The sequence below is a fragment of the Podospora pseudocomata genome, assembly GCF_035222375.1.
Source record: "Podospora pseudocomata strain CBS 415.72m chromosome 1 map unlocalized CBS415.72m_1, whole genome shotgun sequence".
Taxonomy (NCBI): Eukaryota; Fungi; Ascomycota; class Sordariomycetes; order Sordariales; family Podosporaceae; genus Podospora; species Podospora pseudocomata.
In genome coordinates, this window is record NW_026946363.1 from 1,553,742 (window position 1) to 1,572,366 (window position 18,625).

At 51.8% G+C, this 18,625-nt stretch overlaps 5 protein-coding genes across 5 annotated transcripts, besides 1 other annotated feature; 4 read left to right on the top strand and 1 right to left on the bottom strand.

Annotated features, from left to right (window-relative positions):
* Positions 1–1,702: 1,702 nt before the first annotated feature.
* CDC5 (Cell cycle serine/threonine-protein kinase cdc5/MSD2) lies at positions 1,703–5,589 on the bottom strand. The gene is made up of 2 exons (XM_062885127.1): positions 4,820–5,589; positions 1,703–4,759 (listed from the first exon to the last, which is right to left on the bottom strand). The coding sequence occupies exons 1-2, from the start codon at positions 5,138–5,140 to the stop codon at positions 2,060–2,062; spliced, it is 3,021 nt and encodes a 1,006-aa protein (XP_062748065.1). The 5' UTR covers positions 5,141–5,589; the 3' UTR covers positions 1,703–2,059.
* Positions 5,590–5,742: 153 nt separating this feature from the next.
* QC762_107230 (uncharacterized protein) lies at positions 5,743–6,786 on the top strand (the record flags this gene model as incomplete). The annotated part of the gene is made up of 2 exons (XM_062885128.1): positions 5,743–6,145; positions 6,208–6,786. Exons 1-2 carry the CDS (start codon positions 5,927–5,929, stop codon positions 6,784–6,786), a joined length of 798 nt encoding a protein of 265 aa, XP_062748066.1. The 5' UTR covers positions 5,743–5,926.
* A 301-nt stretch (positions 6,787–7,087) lies between these two features.
* On the top strand, positions 7,088–8,062 carry QC762_107240 (uncharacterized protein; the record flags this gene model as incomplete). The annotated part of the gene is made up of 3 exons (XM_062885129.1): positions 7,088–7,208; positions 7,262–7,511; positions 7,567–8,062. 3 exons carry the CDS (start codon positions 7,088–7,090, stop codon positions 7,910–7,912), a joined length of 717 nt encoding a protein of 238 aa, XP_062748067.1. The 3' UTR covers positions 7,913–8,062.
* Positions 8,063–8,975: 913 nt separating this feature from the next.
* Positions 8,976–9,041: a sequence feature (Short protein (QC762_107243, KAK4659096.1) was converted to a misc_feature.).
* Positions 9,042–14,178: 5,137 nt separating this feature from the next.
* On the top strand, positions 14,179–14,760 carry QC762_0005300 (uncharacterized protein; the record flags this gene model as incomplete). The annotated part of the gene is made up of 2 exons (XM_062882811.1): positions 14,179–14,399; positions 14,476–14,760. Exons 1-2 carry the CDS (start codon positions 14,364–14,366, stop codon positions 14,758–14,760), a joined length of 321 nt encoding a protein of 106 aa, XP_062748068.1. The 5' UTR covers positions 14,179–14,363.
* A 2,354-nt stretch (positions 14,761–17,114) lies between these two features.
* On the top strand, positions 17,115–18,226 carry QC762_107250 (uncharacterized protein; the record flags this gene model as incomplete). Its single annotated transcript, XM_062885130.1, has 4 exons — positions 17,115–17,172; positions 17,248–17,564; positions 17,631–18,115; positions 18,157–18,226. The coding sequence occupies 3 exons, from the start codon at positions 17,115–17,117 to the stop codon at positions 17,688–17,690; spliced, it is 435 nt and encodes a 144-aa protein (XP_062748069.1). The 3' UTR covers positions 17,691–18,115; positions 18,157–18,226.
* Between the last annotated feature and the right edge of the window lie 399 nt (positions 18,227–18,625).

Genomic DNA, 18,625 nt, shown 5'->3' on the forward strand with positions numbered 1-18,625 from the left:
TACAATTCACTGGAGACCCAACCCTCGTTCGCTCAGTCCTCCAGGCGCGCGGGTCATCGAACTACCAGATTCTGACTCTGGTGAACAAGACCATGAGCATACCAAGCTGCTTCGCGACTACAAAGCCGGATCTGTCAGCCCGCTGAGTCTTCCGCCTCAGCCACAGCTCCAACAACACACCCCTGTCCGAACTGTGGACACCGACTATCCTTCTGAGTTGATGAGCTATGATGCCGCCGCCATGGAAGACACCGACGACGAGGACCACTACCCCGAACGATTTGCTCTGTCCCCCAATATGCCTCCCCAGTGCTCTACTTCTGATCATGGCTCCTCTCCAAAGTCATCAGCCAGCAGCACAACAAGGTCTTTGTGCACATGCCGCTCCTCTCCACCCTCAGAATCAGACCAATCTGGCCTCATCCTGGAGATTCAATATATTTGTCTTTTGGCAACCCAAAAGTTCATCAGGGGACACGTCTTTGACCAGCGCAGGCAGCGCCGTCGCCGTGAGAGAGCACGGGTGATGAAGAGACTGAGAGAAAGGGGGAAGGCAAGATCAGAAGCCAGAGAAAGAGAAAGCACAAGGAGCAGCCACGAGAACAAAGTCAGGAAGATGTCTCCTGTGAGGCGGGTTGCACCTCCACGTGCTGTCTCGCCTATTAGCCCTCGTGTTGTCAGAATAGCAAAGGCAATGGTCTACAGTTCCACCGATAGCGATACCGAAAGGGAAAGTCCCAGCGGTAACACCTCCCAAACCTTCACCTCGCCGAAAATCCCAACCCCCACGAGCAAACTCACCTCCCGCAGACCAACCAGTCCCTTTTCCTACGCGTGGATGTCCTCCCAACTGAATCCCATCCCCACCACCACCCACCTCCTCACCCCCAACGCCGCCGCCGAAGATGACCTCGACACAACCATGTCCGACCCCCCTTCCTCCCCAACATCATCCTCCACCTCAGCCGACACAGACTACCGCACAATCCTCACCTCCCACCGTCTCCCTTTCGGTTCCTCCAACAACAAGCAAAAACTCCCCTCCCAACCCATCGACAACAAAACCCAACTAAACAAAAACATATCCAAAATCGGCTCCATCATCTGGCACCGCTCCCTTTCCCACCCCCTAGAAAAGAAAAGAGAAACCCTCCAAGAAATGGCCTACCTCCTCGACCTAGGCGCCGCAGTCCTCACGTCCGACCAGCCAGCAAACCCCCCCACACATAGCCTCGCAGTCCAAATCACCGACGCGGGGATCCTGCTCTGTGAAATCCTCAAAGACTGGGACGCGGTGGAGAGGATAGAGGAGTTGGAGGGGGTTTGGTGGGATGCTTTGAGTAGGGACAGTAGTAGTGCTATTGAGGAGTGCAGCTGTAGTACGTGATCACACAAGGTGTGCGAGGGGTGGTGGTTTGAGGGGGGAATTGCTCTGAGATTTTCTTCATATGTTTGGGTATGGATGGCTGGGTATTTAGATTGGGAATTTGTGAGATTTTCGTTATCATGCGCGCATTGTATCGTTGGCCTGGGGTTGTACCTAAAAATGAACTTTTGTGCATTCTCAACCATTTCTCCTTCTCCAACAAACCAGTATTGAAACCGCCAAAGGATGGAAATATGATGTGTTGCGAATATTGAATGGTCCGTGCCCACCCCTGATTTGGAAGGTTTGAAAAGATGTAAGTGACCCTCAGGTAAGTCAATGAACAAGTAAATCACTTCCACCCAAATCAACACGTCAGCCAGGCCATAACCCAACAAATTCATGCCAAACTAATGATATATAACGGCAGTTAGAAAAACCCATGTCCCGAGCAAAGGAAACGACCAAATAATCCCACTCTCTCTCTCACCCTTGAAAGAGAAAACCATAAACTAAACACAACGCCCAATCCCAACAAAATAAGGAATCATAACATCATCTCCCCAAACCAGCCTTCTTCTCAAAAAAAAGGATAAATATATACACCACCACCACCACCACCACCACCACCACAACGCCCCCCAAAAAACGAATGTAAACCACCCCTTTTCTTCCACTCCCCTCCTCTCCTCCTCACCTCTTCTTACTCTCATCAATATCCTCCCCAATCTCCTCCGGTCTCCTCGGATCCACATACGCCGACAACCTTTGATCTCCCCACCTAGCCCCAATGCTGACCCAAACATGCTTCGCCGGAATCTGCACATTCTTCGTCTCCCTCATCCCCGTCCACCTCAACCTCCTCTCCCGCGTCATATCGCTGTTCCCAATCCCCCCGTTCCCGTTCCACTCCCGCACAATATCCCTGATAAACTCAATCTTCTGCCTAAACATGTTTGCCGCCGGAATCCCCTGCATCTCCGGGCTAATCTCCGGCCGTCTCCTCGACGAGCTGCTAGTGCTCCTGGTTCCAGCCCTCGGCGCCGGCTGCTTTGGCACCGTCGAAAAGTTCAAGAGAGTCTGCACAGGATACGACAACACCGACCGGTCATCCAGCGCTGACTCGGCCAGAGATCCCGTCTCATACAACCTCTTTGCAGCATCCTGCGGCAAATGCCAGAAATGACACCACGTCCCTGTTGAATCAAGGACAATCTTGGTGTGGTCGGGGAAATTAAACTGCATGTGCCCATCGCAGAACATCCAGCACCCCACATCGCCAAAACGCTGATAGAACGTAACAACATCATTCGGCGCTGCGTCCAGGTCTGTGATGGTAGGAGGGCGGATGTTAACCTCCTCCGGGTTCTCCATCTCACGGCCATAAGCAATCATGTAATTGGCAAACTTTTTCCACAAGACCACCCTCTCCCGCTTCCGATGGTCGTACATGTCTTTACCGGCTGAGAGTCTCCCCACTGACCCCTCCGAGTTGACTGTTACGGCAAAGTTTTGAGGAGGGACTCGAACACGCGAGATACCATCCTCCCCGTTGTTTTCGTAAAAGTAAATGCCCTCATTCATGGGGACAATCTGGTGTCTGTCCCTATAAGTCGGGTCCTCCTTCCGCTGACAATGCCGTTCAGCACCGTGAACCAGCAAGCAAGCGGGAGGCAAAACACCGCTTCGGGAACCCTCGTTTGCAGGAATGCTCCGGAGGATGCATCCAACACTGCCATCGTTCAGGATGTAGCCCAAGCCAAACTTGTTTGTGTAATCAACCCACTTGACCACAATCTGTGGGGGAGCTGGCGTTTGCTCCTTGGTGGAGACGATAGCCATGGTACGGGCATTGAGCGCCCTTTCCAGTTCCGCCTGCAACTTCTGGAGACGGTCCAAGACAACATCAGGTTGAGTGCCCGGGACGTGTTCCTGACACTCCGTCGGGCCAAAGAGCGAAAGCATCTCTTCCTGAGGTTTGGCTGGCTTGGATACCGATGGTCGCGTCTGCGGAGCAGCCTCTTCGGCAGGCAAGGCTGCCGTGGTCCTGCTTCTCGTTGGTTGACTGCGCAAGGTGCGACTGGTTCTTTTCGGTGCCTCTTCAGCGGTCTCGGCAGTTGACGATACTGGTGCAGACAACTCTCGCCTAGGTCTCGCCCGCAAGCTGCTCGTTGTTGTTCTCGATACGGGCTCGGGGACTGTTTGAGACCGAACAAGAGGGACAGGGGCAGGGGCGACCGTGGTAGCCGGTCTATGCTGAGCTCTCTGCTGGGCAGCAAAACTCTGTGGTGGTGCTCGCAAAAGGCCTGAAGGCACTCTTTGACTCTGAGACTGGGTGCTCTGGCTAAGGCCACTAAGATCGTCAGATACAGAAAGTTGAGACAGTTTTTCTGTCGCTTGCTGAGTGGCCCGGTCTTGTTGTGCGGCGAGGCGTTGCAGTTTCTGCTCATTCCGGACCTCGTCAAACGGACGGTAAACAATACCCTCGGCCAGAGGAATGACAGGAGTCAGCCCGTAGTGTTCCTCTTCTGCCATCTCCCGCCAGATATTCTTGAACACTAGTTGTGACTGTTGCCAAGGCCCAACACCACACTCCTGGCACATTTCCTGCACGGTCCGAAGGTTGATGGCTTGCGCCTTGGAGCTGGAAAGAGGCTCGTAAAATGCAGCGCTTTGTGGAGGAATCTCTCTCAGTTTCGGTGTGATTTCGGAGGAGCTGGGCATGTAGCCAGAGGTGAAGAATGGGTGACCAACGATGGTATCTGGATCTGGTCTTTGGGAGGCTTCTTGCAGCATTGTGGCAACAAGGTCCTTGGCTTCCTGGCTGATGAATGGGCGCCCGGCAGATGGCGCAGGCCATTCGTAATCTCTATCTTTGGCACGTCGGTAAATCTCGTCGGTTGTCGAGGACTGGAAAGGCGGCTTCGAAGTAAGCATAGCAAAGACAATGATACCCAAGCTCCAGATATCAACCATGTGATCATGACCCTTCTTGCCCTTCTCCAAGATTTCGGGTGCGATGTAGTTGGGCGTTCCGCACAGCGTTGTCCGGCGCATAATCTGCATATCCTTGCCTGTCAGAAGCAGAGCAGCCAGACCAAAGTCTCCAATCTTGGCATTCATGTGTTTGTCGAGGAAGATGTTGCCCATTTTCAGGTCACGGTGGATGATACCCTTGGCGTGCATGTACTTGATGGCGCCAGCAATCTGCACCGAGTAAAAGCGCACCTCCGGTTCCGTCAACCCCTTGCGCCTCTTGACCATGTCCATAAGCGAGCCATTGGGGCAGAGTTCCAGGACCAGGTAAGTGCATCGCTCGAAAGTGAAGGCGCGGTGGAACTGGACAATATTCTGATGTCGCATTTTGGAGTGAATTTGCAGCTCGGTTTGGAACTAGAGAGGTCGGTTAATTCTTCTGCCAGATGTCAACAGAAGTATCACAGGAGATCACACCTTTTGCTCCATCTTCGTTGGCATCTGGCTTTTGACAATCTTGAGCGCAAACTTTTTGGAGGATCCAGCTGGTGCCCCCTCGTAGCAGATGGCAAACCCGCCCTTGCCCAAGGCCTTGCCAACCTCGTACACCATGCCTTCCCTCCGGTCCGAGCTGGGTGGTTCGACGACATTGTTGGGTGGTGGTGGCGGGTGTTCCTTGTCCTTTGCGGCTTTCAGAACCTGTGCTGCGGCCTTAGTCTTCAGCTCAGTCCGAGGGAGCCGCTGGGCGTTGGCATCCCTTGGGGAGAGGGCCTCCATGTCGACGCCCTTTGCAACCATCGCCGACTGTGTCCTTTGCTGTGTTGCAAGCCGAGAACTTTTTGTTCTCAGCGATGTTGTGGTGTTCGAGGAGGAGATCGGTGAAGAGGGGACCGAAACTAACGTCACGCGTCAAACGGCTGGTCCACTATTCTGTTGACACGTCAGTAATGTCCAAAATGCATGCAGTGCTGTCAACAAGACAGCTTTGGGCGTTGCAAAGGTGCACACGACATGAATTTTCGTGTGGGATGGGTGGGGGGCAGGGAGGGCCGTTGTAAACAAGCAAAAACGCACCGTTGGACTGTGTTGACTGTTTGGCGCTCGGTGGCCGTCATGAAAAGTAACGGGCTATTACGATTGGTAGACACACCGGAAACCGAGTCGACAATTACACCAAACTGTGTAAGTGGCAACAAAAGCCGGCAATCAACAGATGATGGTGGGTGATGCCGGAAGTGTGTGGATGTCGCTTGTTCAAGAATTCAATGTGGATGAAAGGCCAGTGAGATCCATGTTTGCTCCTCCCCGGTGTCGCCAGGGCAACGGCCTTCAAACGGCGGCAACACTAAGTTGTCGGATGTGCATGGGCCACATCTTATCTGATAAGAACATTCACCTCGCCTGCTTCCTGCGTTTGATCAATTCTGATTGGCCATTCACCGTGAGAAAGCTCCCCGCCATTGCCGATGACTCCATCTCATCAACTGAAACTGATTGCTATACCGGTTATTTGCTCTCTCGAGTGTTGGTTTACTATGCAATAATCGGTCTATCTTTGTTGAGGGATCCTTGTCTCTTGTATTAATGTATAGACGGCTAGCTACACGATATTGCTCCGCCATTACACCCTTCCCTCGACTATCTCGCCCAAGATCCTTGACTCAGCAACATTCCTCCTCCCCCATCTCGCGAGATTCCCAAATTTCATGGCCAACTGGAGGCCAGCCAAGATTCGCCATGGTTTCCCTGCCCCTATTCAAAATCGCTGCTCTCTTTGTACGGCATATCTCCAAATATGGCGCGGTTCGTCCCCCTTGACCCGACTCTTCTCCGCGGCAGACCACTGATGTTGGTTTCCGCTGCAGAATCACATCAAGCACCAAGCCCATGAACATCCACGCTTTCGCGCCTTCGCTGCCAGATACGGCCAGGTCATCCACCAAATAAACATGCGACTGTCGGTTGCTACGATGCGCAATACCGAAGCTGCTCAGAAAGCAAAGGAGAAAGCCGAAGCGCCCACAGTCAAGACAGAAGAGCAAGTCAAGCGGGAGGAAGAGCTCAAGGCCAAATATGGGACCACCCCACGAGACTCTCACCCTGTTAAGGAGCCACCAAAAAGCATCTGGAGGCGACAATTTAGGGCTCTTCCTGAAGCCAAGGCTGTGGATTTGTTTGCGGATGTTATTGGCGATGCGTTCATCTTGGCCATTGCCACCGGGTTGGTCACTTATGAGTACTGGAGAACCTCTCAGAAACCAGACAAGAACAAGGAGATGATCCAAGAGTTGGAGAAACAAGTTGAGGAGTTAAAGCAGAGGGGTGAGGAGCTTGAGGAAGCAGAAAAGCAGCAGCGAGAGAGGGTGCGGCTGATTGAGGAGGCTCTGAGGGCATTCAAAGACCCAAAGACAAAGCAGCCCCTTTTGGCTACCCCTGCAGCATAATTCATTCAAATCGAGCCTCGCTGCGGGAATGTTCACAGAACGGGCAAGCACCACTTAACGTGGCTGCCTGAGCATATGTGCAATGATGTAAGTATTAGACAGCGCTGTGGGTCATTGTAGGTCCAGTAACCCGATGTGGCTTTGAGTTTTATGTTCTGGGGAAAGAGCAATGATAGACATGGCAGGCGGGAACTCATCTCTGGGATAGAAGGAAGCGATACCCTCTTACTTTTCACAAACCAAAATCTCAACACATTTCCAATTGTTTTAAGTTGCTTGCTACCCATCAGTGACAGCAAACATGAGGAACCATCACCCTGTTGAAACACCAACCAGCCTCGTTTGCTCAACCCTGAGATCCCGTCAACCATGGACAACAGTCGCGACAATGCTTCTGCAGTCAGACAGTAGAAAATGGCGTGGTATGAACCTTTGGCCACCTCGCTTTCTCCGACAACATTCTAACCAGTTATAGAATCTACCCTCCAGTCCCACGACATCTCTCTAGTCGTTGAGCAAGAGCATGCGGAGGTCTTTCAGGTCTACAAGTTTATCTTGATCTCACCAGATGATGTCGAAACAGGGGAGCCTACAGCAATGGCTCGAATTACCCAGCTCGGGCGAGATCTCGGCGATGCCAAAGCAGGTGTCATTTTCCTGCTTGACCAGGAGAATGAAAAGGAGCACGGAGATGCTATAAAAGCGTTCATGTCACTTCAGATCAAGTTTGCCTCCCTCTTTTGCACTTTCTGTTTATTTTTCCACTGACATGATTCCCAGATTGATGGATGTCCACCCAAGTGTCCCCATTCTCCCTTTGACTAGTTTTGACGCGTTACCATCAACCCTCAAAACTTTCCAACGTGGATATTCGGAGGGCCTTGATGACGGAATTCAGCAGCAAGTGAATATTGATGTTTCTAGGGATTTGTTAGGCTGTTGTTCGGCAGGAGAAAGGCAGCTCTCTAGGCAGGCGGTCGATACGATGTCTCAGAGTGGAGAATTCTTCAGCTTTCGAGAGCTGTTGGTTGATGGCCAATTGGCGGAACGCGAGGGTCAAGAGAGAATGCACGATGTGTTGGGACCAGAGGATGGGAAGAGATTTGTGAGGTTCTGGTTGAGGTAGATAGGTATGCCATCCTCTCTTTGAGTAGGGAACCCCCAGAAGGTAGGTCGATCAGTGGTAAAATCTCGCCCAGGAAGGACAAGCTGGGAGAAATCAGTCTTCACCAACCAGTACACCACACCAGATTATCGTTAGGCGCCAAACCAGCACAACTTCACTTTGCCAAGTTCCGTGTTTAGCTTTGCCGTTCAATTCAACAGTATCTGTATGCTTGAAAAGTTAATCATCACCTCTGTACTGACATAGAGCTAATGAACACAGGTATCTGGGTATTCTAATTCCCCTCATAGGGCACGACACTACCCCATTCATCTTCCCATCTCTCTCCGATTCACATTCGACAGTGAATATGCCTAACCTTGAATAAGGCAGGTCGCCGAGCTGGTTTCATATGCTCATGATCAATATTACAAAGCCATTTATCTCTGCCGATTGCATCTCGGCACCAAGAAAATGCTGACTGCATGATAGGGGTCGCTTCCTATTTGCCCCGCACCAGAACCACAACCCTCCAGGTGAAGCAGACAGGCGGCGCTGTTGCATACAGTCTCAGTCCCTTTATCACACTCGTAGTTGAGGGGGCCAAATATATAACTATGGCGTTAAATGTTTGAATCCACAAAAGACTTCGCGCTCTCAGTTTGGCCTTTGTATATCGAGCAACAAAGCCCTCCCTACGATATTCAGCATCACCCACTAATATGAAACGGTCAAGACGACATCAGCTTGCTCTAGGCGGATGCTCTTAACGAGTATACCAAGGAAACAGCACGGCTACTTGGTCCTGAGCGTCTTGCTGCCCTCAGCAACATCTTTAGCCCTGAAGAGCTGGACAAAGTTATCGAGGATTCGGGAGCCGAGTTTCGACGTTTTCGTCCTGACAAGCCTCGACTGTGGTCAGCACTCAAGACTTTCGTTGCGCCAGTCTCAACACTTGCAAGAATAGCTGTTACCCCCGCCTCAGTAGCTGACTTCGGTGTTGCAACGAGTGCCGTTCTCGGCGCAGCCGTATATCAGCAGGTATTCCGGGAACTGCACGACTTCACGGAGAGGTTAGACCAATATGTCAATGCCACCATCGACGGTGCGCTGCGGCGAAAGATCGTCGCAATTCTCGCTACTATTTTGAAGGTCATCGGGCGGTCCGAATACCTAATCTCCAAGCGACACTTTCATGCCTATCTCCGTGTCACCTTCCTGGGTAAAGATGAGGCTACCAAGAAACTGATCGACGACTTGAATCGCATTCTTGGCAGCGAACAGAGATACGTCCTCGGCGTGACATATGCAACAGCTCAAAGGACTGAGGAGATAGCCAAGACGGTCAGCAACACAGCAAACCAGACTTTGGAGCTTGTCAAGAACAGCGCAGACAAGGCATCCAAGGACGAGGATGAAGCGTGCCTGAGGCAAATTCTTTGCGATACGTCGGCCTGGGATGACGTCCAGGAGATCTTCGACACCAATGAATGGCACCTCCTCAATAATACCGGCGAATGGCTTCAGAAAGAACCTCTCTTCCAGTCATGGATGAGCCGCAACGCCTCGATTTTGTGGATTTTCGGTGGCCCAGGAGCTGGCAAGAGCTTCCTCTTTACGAGCATCGTCAAGCAGCTATTTGAGCAAGCCGAATTTGCTGTCAGCAACGGCGTGCCTGCCGAATCTGTAGCCTACTTCTTTGTCAAGAAGAACAACGACACCTTGAGAGACGCCAACGTGATTCTCAAAACGCTTGCCTGGCAGATTGCAGCACAGGACCAGAACTTCAGGCAGCACGCCATCAACATTTGCAAGCAACGAAGCCTGACGGCCGTGGCCGAACAGACTTGGAATCATATGTTTCTGAACTACTACAACCAGCCTGGTGGGAAGGACACACAAGCCGTCACAATCTTAGTAGACGGTCTAGATGAAGCCACACCGAAGACTCAGAGGACCATTCTCGGTCTGATGAAGGATCTGGTCGTATCTCGAAACATGAACAGCCACCGTGCCATCAGATTTGCCATCATCGGGAGGGGTTCTCTGAAAAGTGATGTGGAATTCGAACGGCTGGAGAAAGCATACTTCATCGAGGTGTCGTGCACCAAGAATCAGAGTGACATCGACAGCTACATTCGCAAGCGACTCCCAGAAATTAAGGTCCTTCTCCAGCTGGCCTTGAAAAAGCCCGATGGGGTCATGAAAGCAAAGAAAGAAGGCAATAAAATCTTGAAGACGGTATCAGAAGGAGCGGAAGGGGTGTTCTTATGGGCCCGGCTCTTGTTGGATAGTCTCATCGAGAAAGAACTACCACAGATCAAGGCGACTTTGGAACACTCGCCTTCCAGCCTGGACGGCATGATCTTTTCGGTTTTCGATCGGTTCGACAAGGACAAAGTAATCGACGAGAGCGTTATGCGGAAGATGCTTCTGTTCATGACGTACTCAAGAAGGCCTCTGCTGTTTGGAGAGCTGAACCTCATTACAACTTTGCCTGCTCTGGAGACGAACTACCTGCTCCGGAAACACATGCGCAGCACACTGTCCTCAGTTTTCGACTTGAAGTTCCGTGACGATCGTGATCCTCTCCTTCCGACAGAATCGAACGAAGACCTGGGAGATGCCAATGACCAAGCGGGCGGCCATTCCATTGCTTACGAAGATGAGGTCACTCTAGAGTTCAATTCCGACGACGACGATGAGGATGATGATGAGGATATAGCCTCGGATGGCGATTCAGACGACGAGGACGGCGATATATACAGCATTGTTTTCGCGCGCCAAGACAAAGTCCATTCCCAACTCTGGACCGCATGATGAGAGCGATCCCAGTACTGGGCTAAAGGCTCAATCTGAAGCTCTTAGCGAAATGCTAGAGTGGCTGAACATTGGCCAGTTGAAGTCCCGCGTCACCTTCTGCCACACACGCATCCGACACTATCTAGTACGAGAGGGATCCCCCAAGACACGAGACTTCCGCTCGTTATCGATTATACCCGAAATCGAAAACACCCATGTCAACATTGTCATTACCTGTCTTGACATACTTCGTCTGGCGCTGGCGTTGCCAACCGAGTCTGCTTTCCTATGTGACTACCCCCTATGCCACCTTCCGTACCACCTGGAGGAGATTGATAAGGACGCAGTTGCTCCCAGAGATGCGGCCAAGATAGTTGAGGGGCTCTACTGGCTGTTTGGGACCGAGAAAGGATGTCTCAGTCTGCTGCAGTCGGTGTTGCAATATGATGAATTTCACGGGTCGCATCGGACATTCTGGAATATGTGGATTGCCACCGACAAGTACTTCAAAATCGTTTAGGGCTGGCTGGGGCAGGCGGAATGTCTTAAAGATCTCATGACGGAAAACTACGAGGACGACGAGGACGATGCTGTGGTGTGGATGCTCTCGGCCGCTGCGTCGCTCCCTGTTCTCCTGCAGCCCATGATGAAGGCTGCGTCCAAGAAGTGGTTCGACAGGCCAGATTTCAGTGCAGAAACCCACGCCGATAAGGGGAACTGGGTGACCTGGCTGCTTCACGGGTGGCTTAACTGGGTAAGAGCATCACTATTGTCTTTGCAAGTTTAAAGACTACTAACGTTTGCTCCAGGCTGAAGATGGGAAACCACCCACGGAAGAGCAAGAATTCGAATTAGGAGGAGTTGGTTGGGTTATGAGCTTCTCACACCGGAGCGATTGGAACACGTCGCAGAGTGGGCTAAACGGCCAAAGGATGTGCACTGGCATACCTGTCTAGGCTGGATGCTCCTAGAAGGGTCGCATTACGACTCAGCTATTGATCACTACAAACAAGCCATCGAGCTCTGCGATGATGCCTGGCCCGCATTGGAAGGTCTCGCCCGGTGTCTTGGAAGCCAAGGCAAGTACCAGGAGGCCATTGAGTGGCAAGAAAAGGCCATCAACGCCATTCCAGAAGACTCAACTTGGATCAGCGCCTATCTCTGGCCTCGGATTGGCGAATGGGCCGATCTTATTGGAGATGAAGACAAGGCGTACACGGCGGCCAGGATAGGCTTCCAGACGGAGCCGTATGCCATCCTGGCCACCACGACGTACCTGACGAAACTCGATCAGCGAGGAGAGTACGCAGAGCTGATGTGGGCTCTCCAGAGCTTGCATGATCTTGAGGACTACTAACGTGAGGGGACAAGCTTGCTTGTTCGCCTGCTCGTTCATGGCGAATACATAATCTCGCAGATGGGCAACGCCTGTGCACGGAATGGTCGCCCTCAGTTTGCTCTGTACGCCCTTGACAAAGCGCTGGAAGTTGTCGACGCTGATGATGCACGTGACTACATCAAAGTCTGGCTTCCCTACCAAATAGCCACCTTCAAATATCACTGTTATGGTCTATGGGAGAAGGGTGCCAAGCTTTGGGGGATTTTCTTGGAACGACTGTCGGCGAAGGGGGAGAACTTTGAAAGTTACTTCTCCAATTGGAAGAAATGGGCGAGAAACAGGCTCTCGCAGCATTATTTTGACACGGCAGTTCGGTCGTGCAAGCTAACCAAAGTCTGCGGCCGCTCAGCGCGGACAAGCTCAGGGAGCTGGCTGTCGAGGTTTCCACCGGGCTGGAGGAGGGGTATGATGGCTTTGACTTGTTCCGCACCGACTATCCGGCTATGATCTGGGGGAGGTGGTCGAGAGTCTACAAGGGCGTGGAGGAATCGGTGTGGAGGAAGTGTTTCCGCGCTGCTGTTCTGGAGGGGCTGAACAGTGTTGATGATGATCCCACGAACGATACCAGCGGTTTGCAGCACGTGGCCAAGATATTGCTGCATGTGGGCGACAAGCACAGTGCTTCTGCTATTCTGGCCATTCTCTTCAATGGTGTCAAGGCTAAGTCAGAGCAGAGCGCCGTAGAAGGAGGGAGCGAAGATGACGGCGATAATAACAAGGACCATGCGGGAAGCGGCCAACCTTTGAGTCTGGCTGATCCGCCGGCAGAGACTCGTAGCCAGGAGACGCCACCTGAAGCCTCTCCCACCAAGGCAAACGAGTTGCCTCTCAATATCGACGAGGATGCCGGGATTTTTACCTGTGACCATTGTCAGAGGGAAACTGGCGAGGTTTCCGAGTTATTTTATTGCGAGGTGTGTCCAGAGGTGACCAACTGGTGTGGGGAGTGTTTGGCACTTTTGAAGGACCCAGAGCAACGAAGGTCGATGATGTCCTACAGATGCAGCCCGGAGCACGACTTTTACAGACTGTGACCTGTTCCTGATGAGGCGAGGTACATAGCTGCGTCGTCGTTTGAGGATGGGGTCACGGTGAAGAAGGAGTGGTTGGATCAGCTGCGGCGCGAATGGTGGGAGGCCACGAAGGAGTAGATGTGGCTTAGGGATTTAAAGGGAACCTCCCAAAAGACATAAGTAGCCTCACTTCAGTCAATGATGGTTTTGGATTTAATGCAATAGATTTAGTCAAAAAAACACCAGGGTTGTGAAAGCCATAATCCCCCACCATTAACTCCGCCCCAGACAGTTGCCAAGTAGATAGGAGCCGGAGACGGCCTTCAACCTCACAACCATTCCGTGCGGCACAAGGCGTGGGGTCGGCAAGCAAGCACGCAATTCAGCGGCGATGGCGGCGTCGACAAGACCGCTTGATCGGCCGAACCAAGACTAGATGAACTCTTTCGAACAGTCAAGCAAGGCGAAAGATCCTTCGACCCAGTTGACGTGACCAACCAGCTCCTTCTGCTTCCAAGCGCTTTTGACATGCTACTCTGATCTTATCACGAAGGCTAGCAACCGACTGACTGCCCAGCAACATCATCACGTCATGAAGAAATTTGGCATCACAAGCTCATGGCACCACATGGCGACTCAGTCTTTCACATACGAACGCGAGGTCGACTCATTCGTCACCTCGATGGGACGGTCTGGTCTAGTTTGGCATGTGAAGCTGAGCAAGGGGAACAGCGTGGAGTTTATAAACTTGAACAAAAACAACTCTCCGGTGCTATCGAAAAAAAAAATAGGATAAAAATAGGCACATATTGAAAAGAAGCGTACCGACCGGATGTGATTGCTGCCGGTAAAGCACAATGTTGCGCTTGTTTATGCAAGACCGTCGTTCATGGCTGTTTGGTAGGTCTGATTGGTCAGGCGTCCATGTGGGTCTTGAAGAGAAATCCAATTGTTCGGGGGGACCAGCCGCCAGCTTTTCTGTCCGGAACCACTTTTGACGACCCAAACTCCGAGACTTTCCCAAAGGAAAAGACGACGCTAATTTTTCTTTCTCTCGATCTGCAAATGCACGAGGGAAGATGGCTGGCAGGCGGAAGATGGCCGGGCCGGGTGCAGGATATATTCGAAATACCACCGAACAACGAACCTTTTCCCGGTTGCCCGACTTTGAGCCCACCGCTGTTTGCGAGATGACGTTTCGCGTGGAATCCGCAAGGTTGTGTTGTAGTTGCTACGGAGAAATAAAAGGACGCCAGTGATGGCCAAGTCGATGGCGGGAGATATGGCGGGTAGGGTGAGAATGGGAGTGGTTCGCTGTTGCTTAGGCTGGAGATTGCTAATGGCGAGATGCTTCACTCGTCACCCTTCAGTTCAAGGAATTGCTCGATGCCAAGTTAGACTACGGTCCATCGTCCGATTACAAGTCGCCCTATTCTGAGAAATTTCTCATCCGATGCCTCGATGAATTGAATTCGGTTCAAGCTCCGCCGTCTTCCTCGCCACGGAATACAACTTCATCGACATATGTATGCAGCAGCAGCGGAATGAACACGCGGGATAGATATAGCTCAAGCTGTGTAGCCGACAGAGAGGCAGCTGAACACGTTCAAACCCGCTCTGCGCCGCCCGACAACAGCCGGTTTGACGCTATCTAATATATATCTTGAATGCTGTTCATGTTCCCTACGATCGAGCAGTTCGCTTCTGGGGGCGGGGCCCGTGTCCGAACGCAAGCAAGCGGCGGGCAAAGCACAATTGCATTGTGCACGAGCCATCAACGGGCACCAGCGCTTATCCCTGCTCTACCCCTTTACCCCTGCCAGAACATTCATGGTCCAAGCTCGTCTGATGAAAGTCCTCTCAAACGGCTTGTGCTTCAGCAGGCCGCCATAGGGGTGGGACCCGGTCTCAGGACTTAAGATGATGGGGTTGCGACAGGAGATGCGACGGTCAAAACTCTGCGAGTACGTCCATTATCAAAAACAAGGCATTTCTTCTTTGCAGGCGGCTCAAAAAGGGGTGGGAGGCTTACCTACTTCGTACTGGGTAGGGTTGAACGGAGGATTGCTTCCAGGTGAGCATACCGCAGCATGTAATTGCTTGCAGAAGGATGCTATCGAAATCTTGGTGGTATTTTTAAAAAGTGCAAGAAGTCTGGGCGACATGTTGCTCTGTCAGTGGATTGGCCACGGCTTTATTCTGGTTGCTCGCTCAAAGAGTCGTTCTTGATGAGGGCAAAGTCACTTGACGCTGGTGAAGCGCTGACGAGTTACAGAATCGATACATGTTCCCTGGAGAGGGCGGGACCGCATGCCCAGAGTGCATGGGACCCCTGCGTCTGATACACGACAAGGCGGGTTGCCATCTCATTGGCTGACCCCAGCTTGTAACCGCCCTCGGCATGCCCAATCACGCCAGACGGAGCAAGACAGCAACCAGTTTCCCTCATTTCTCGCAAGCTTCCACTGGGAGAGTCACTATCACCACCCAATTGCTGCTGGGGAATCACGGCGGACAAAAGGCCACGAGGTACATGGACGCTGTACCAATACGCGGCGGTGTGCACACAATGGCACGAGGTGAGGCAAGATGGTTCACGGCTAGCACTTGAGGCCTCGGTCTCTGTTCGAGCGACCAGATGTGGCGGCCGATTCCCCAGCAATTGACGGGGCGGGAATCCACGTTCTTGTACCATCTGCCGCCGCCATCTTGCTCGCCATCCGCAATCCGCCTTCAAGCGGCGAAAACAGCCACGAGCGTAATGAGGACTGGCTGACAATCGCTTGTGCAGAGACGCGGGAGACGGGTCGGGGCCGTGGCTGGTGCTGTCCATGAGACATCGAGAAGATCCTGTTTTCCCTTTCTTTTCCCTTTTCTCTACATCGACAAACAACAATTCTTTGTGTTTTAAGAAAACACAAGGTCTCTTTCCATGTCACTCCCCCCTCGCTAGGGCACCCCACTGTGACTTACAGGCATGCGCATGGCCCCATAGCCCGACTTGGTCACTTTTCCCTCAAGGTGCTACCTTGCAAGGTACCTCCCCTGGTCCAGTCTGGCCTGCCCTGTCGCTTCTTAAACTCGCATGGTCCCGGACGGGCGTCGATCAAGCAGCCGTCTTTACTCCATACCTACATTACATACAAACCCAAACGCCCCCTTTTGCTTCAAACCTCCCCCTTGGGTAAACTTCCACTCTGTCTGATCTCCAGTGCGACCTCCATGCGACGAACACCAGGCCTCTGACCCATGGCCGCCTAGTCCTCGATCCGAAGTAGAGAAGAAACAACCGCTCGGATGCCCACCATAATCAGAGTTTGACACACGAGACATACCCATCCCCTCTACCCCCTCGACGATTCTCCATCTGATACACCAAACCTCGCCCCCCCGGACGCCATCCCCACCACCGTCTCCCTGAACTTGACCCTGCCGAGAACGACCACCCAGCATCGGCCTCGGCAGACGGAGTGTAGCGGGACCCAATATTAGTCCTTGGGAGCCCCGCTGGCCGTGGGTTTCTTGGGATTCCCTCGCCTTTTCCTGCCTTTCCCTTCTTTCTTCTGCATCCGCTGGTCGATAGCCTTCTTTCATATCGATCATTCTTTTTTCGTCATACCTTTCGATTCTACCCTTTCAGGCCTTCAGCCCAACCCGCGGGTCCGGAACCTCGCCCATTTACGCCCTCCTTTTTTTGGTCTCGACGACAACCTTTATTCAGCGCTGTATATTTGTATTGTTTGGGGGTTTTGTTCACTTCGCGCCGGGCCGCTCTTTCTTCTCGACTCAACTCCTCTGTGGTAATTTCATCGGCAGCAAGGAACGAAAAACGTGGTGTAATTTGAGGACTTTTGGGAAACGTCAGCATCATCAGCATATTCGAAGCGTTTGTGTGATTTTGGAATAGCACGGCAAAGAGCATTTAGGATTTTGTCATTTTTGGGGAATCATCGAAAGCAAGGAACTGTAATTTTGGAAACGCATCGGTCAATTTTTTTCATCGGTCAACATGGGAAAGCTTATCAAGAACCACTGGGCGAGGCTCATCATCCTGGCCTCGGCAACTTGTGAGTTATATCTCATGAGAAAAAAGGGGGGGTAACTACCGAAGACCAGAAACACTGACATGAGAGAAAATCTAGACCAGATTGCCGCTGCGATAGAAGGGTACTTCTGGCCCAAGATCCTGTGGGACTTCCTCACCAAGACCCTCGACGGTGCCGTCAAGCCGATACCAGTCCTCCAGACCATCAACCTCATCTGCGGCCTTTTCCTTCTTGCGTGGGAGTGGCCCCTCAACTTCATCGCCGGCACCAGCATCCACCGCAGTCTCGAAGCCCGTCTCGCATTCCTTCCTCTTTCCGCACTCGCCGCCGCCCTGCTGTACCAAGGTGCCAACGCTGCGATTTATCAGGTGATTGGACTGGGGGTGTATTTCTGGGCGTACAGTGAAGGAGAGGTGCGTTTCATTTTTCTTCTTTCTCCTCCCCTCTCCTGAACCATCAAACTAACATCCTCTCAACAGATCATCTGCGCAAAGCCATGGACACTACCACAACGAGGCGGAAAGGGAAGCAGAGCATAAAAAGCCATCATCTCTTCTGGATTTTTTACTCAAAATGCAAAAGCACAAATACAAAAACCGCTTTTAGGTTGTGGCAAAACACATAACCAAAAGGAGCCTTTTTTTTTGGTCCCTACCTACATAACCGAAACGACGACGGTGTGAATATCAACCTTCTACCCTTCTTCCACTTATCTTACAACTCCACATCTCATCGAAAATCTTTTTCTCTTCCTGGCCGAGCCGGAGACAACAATAACCGACACTACTTCCGAGGAACTGTGCAAAGGAAGAAGAGAAGGGATGATAATATAATGCCTTTTGGGAAGTGAGGGATATGTGGGGAAGAAAAAGGGGAAACGTACATACATACAACGAATGATACCAGATCCCAACAAACTTCTTAGAGGAGGATGGATGAGGAGGAAGCAGCAGCAGGCAGTAAAGAGAGAGAGAGAGAGAGAGAGAGAGAGAGAGAGAGAGAGAGAGAGAGAGAGAGAGAGATAGGATGAGGAGGAGCAGGGGGAAGGAAGCTTTCTATTTTTTCATGAATATACTAGTATTTCTTATTCTCTCATGATGAACATTTCCTTTCTTTACCATGAACAGAGCGATGATGGTGGTTGCATTTGCATGAGAGGGAGCGGGAGGGGCAGTGCAGGGAGGGTAACTTAGGGGTTGTGTTGTATATCCAAGATGTGGAGCTGTAAAAATCTCAACAACACATGAATACATCGCCTCAGTTGCGGTAAACACTGACAACAACTATCTTCATGGCAACCGTCGGCTGATGTGAAATTCCATCTTTGCATGTGTAACCTCAATCATGACCAACTCCTTCACATCTCAATTTCACCACACCCGTGGACTCAACTTCGAAATCCATGAAAGCATTTCTCGCAGTGGGTTGGTTACACACCGACAAAATCCAGTCCCATTCCATGATCCCACCAAAC

Excerpts from the sequence above, each read along its gene's own strand:
- CDC5 (XM_062885127.1), bottom strand. The coding sequence starts at position 5,140 with ATGGTTGCAAAGGGCGTCGACATGGAGGCCCTCTCCCCAAGGGATGCC. Across the intron at positions 4,760-4,819 it reads CAACGAAGATGGAGCAAAAG|TTCCAAACCGAGCTGCAAAT; the intron begins GTGTGATCTCCT and ends CGACCTCTCTAG.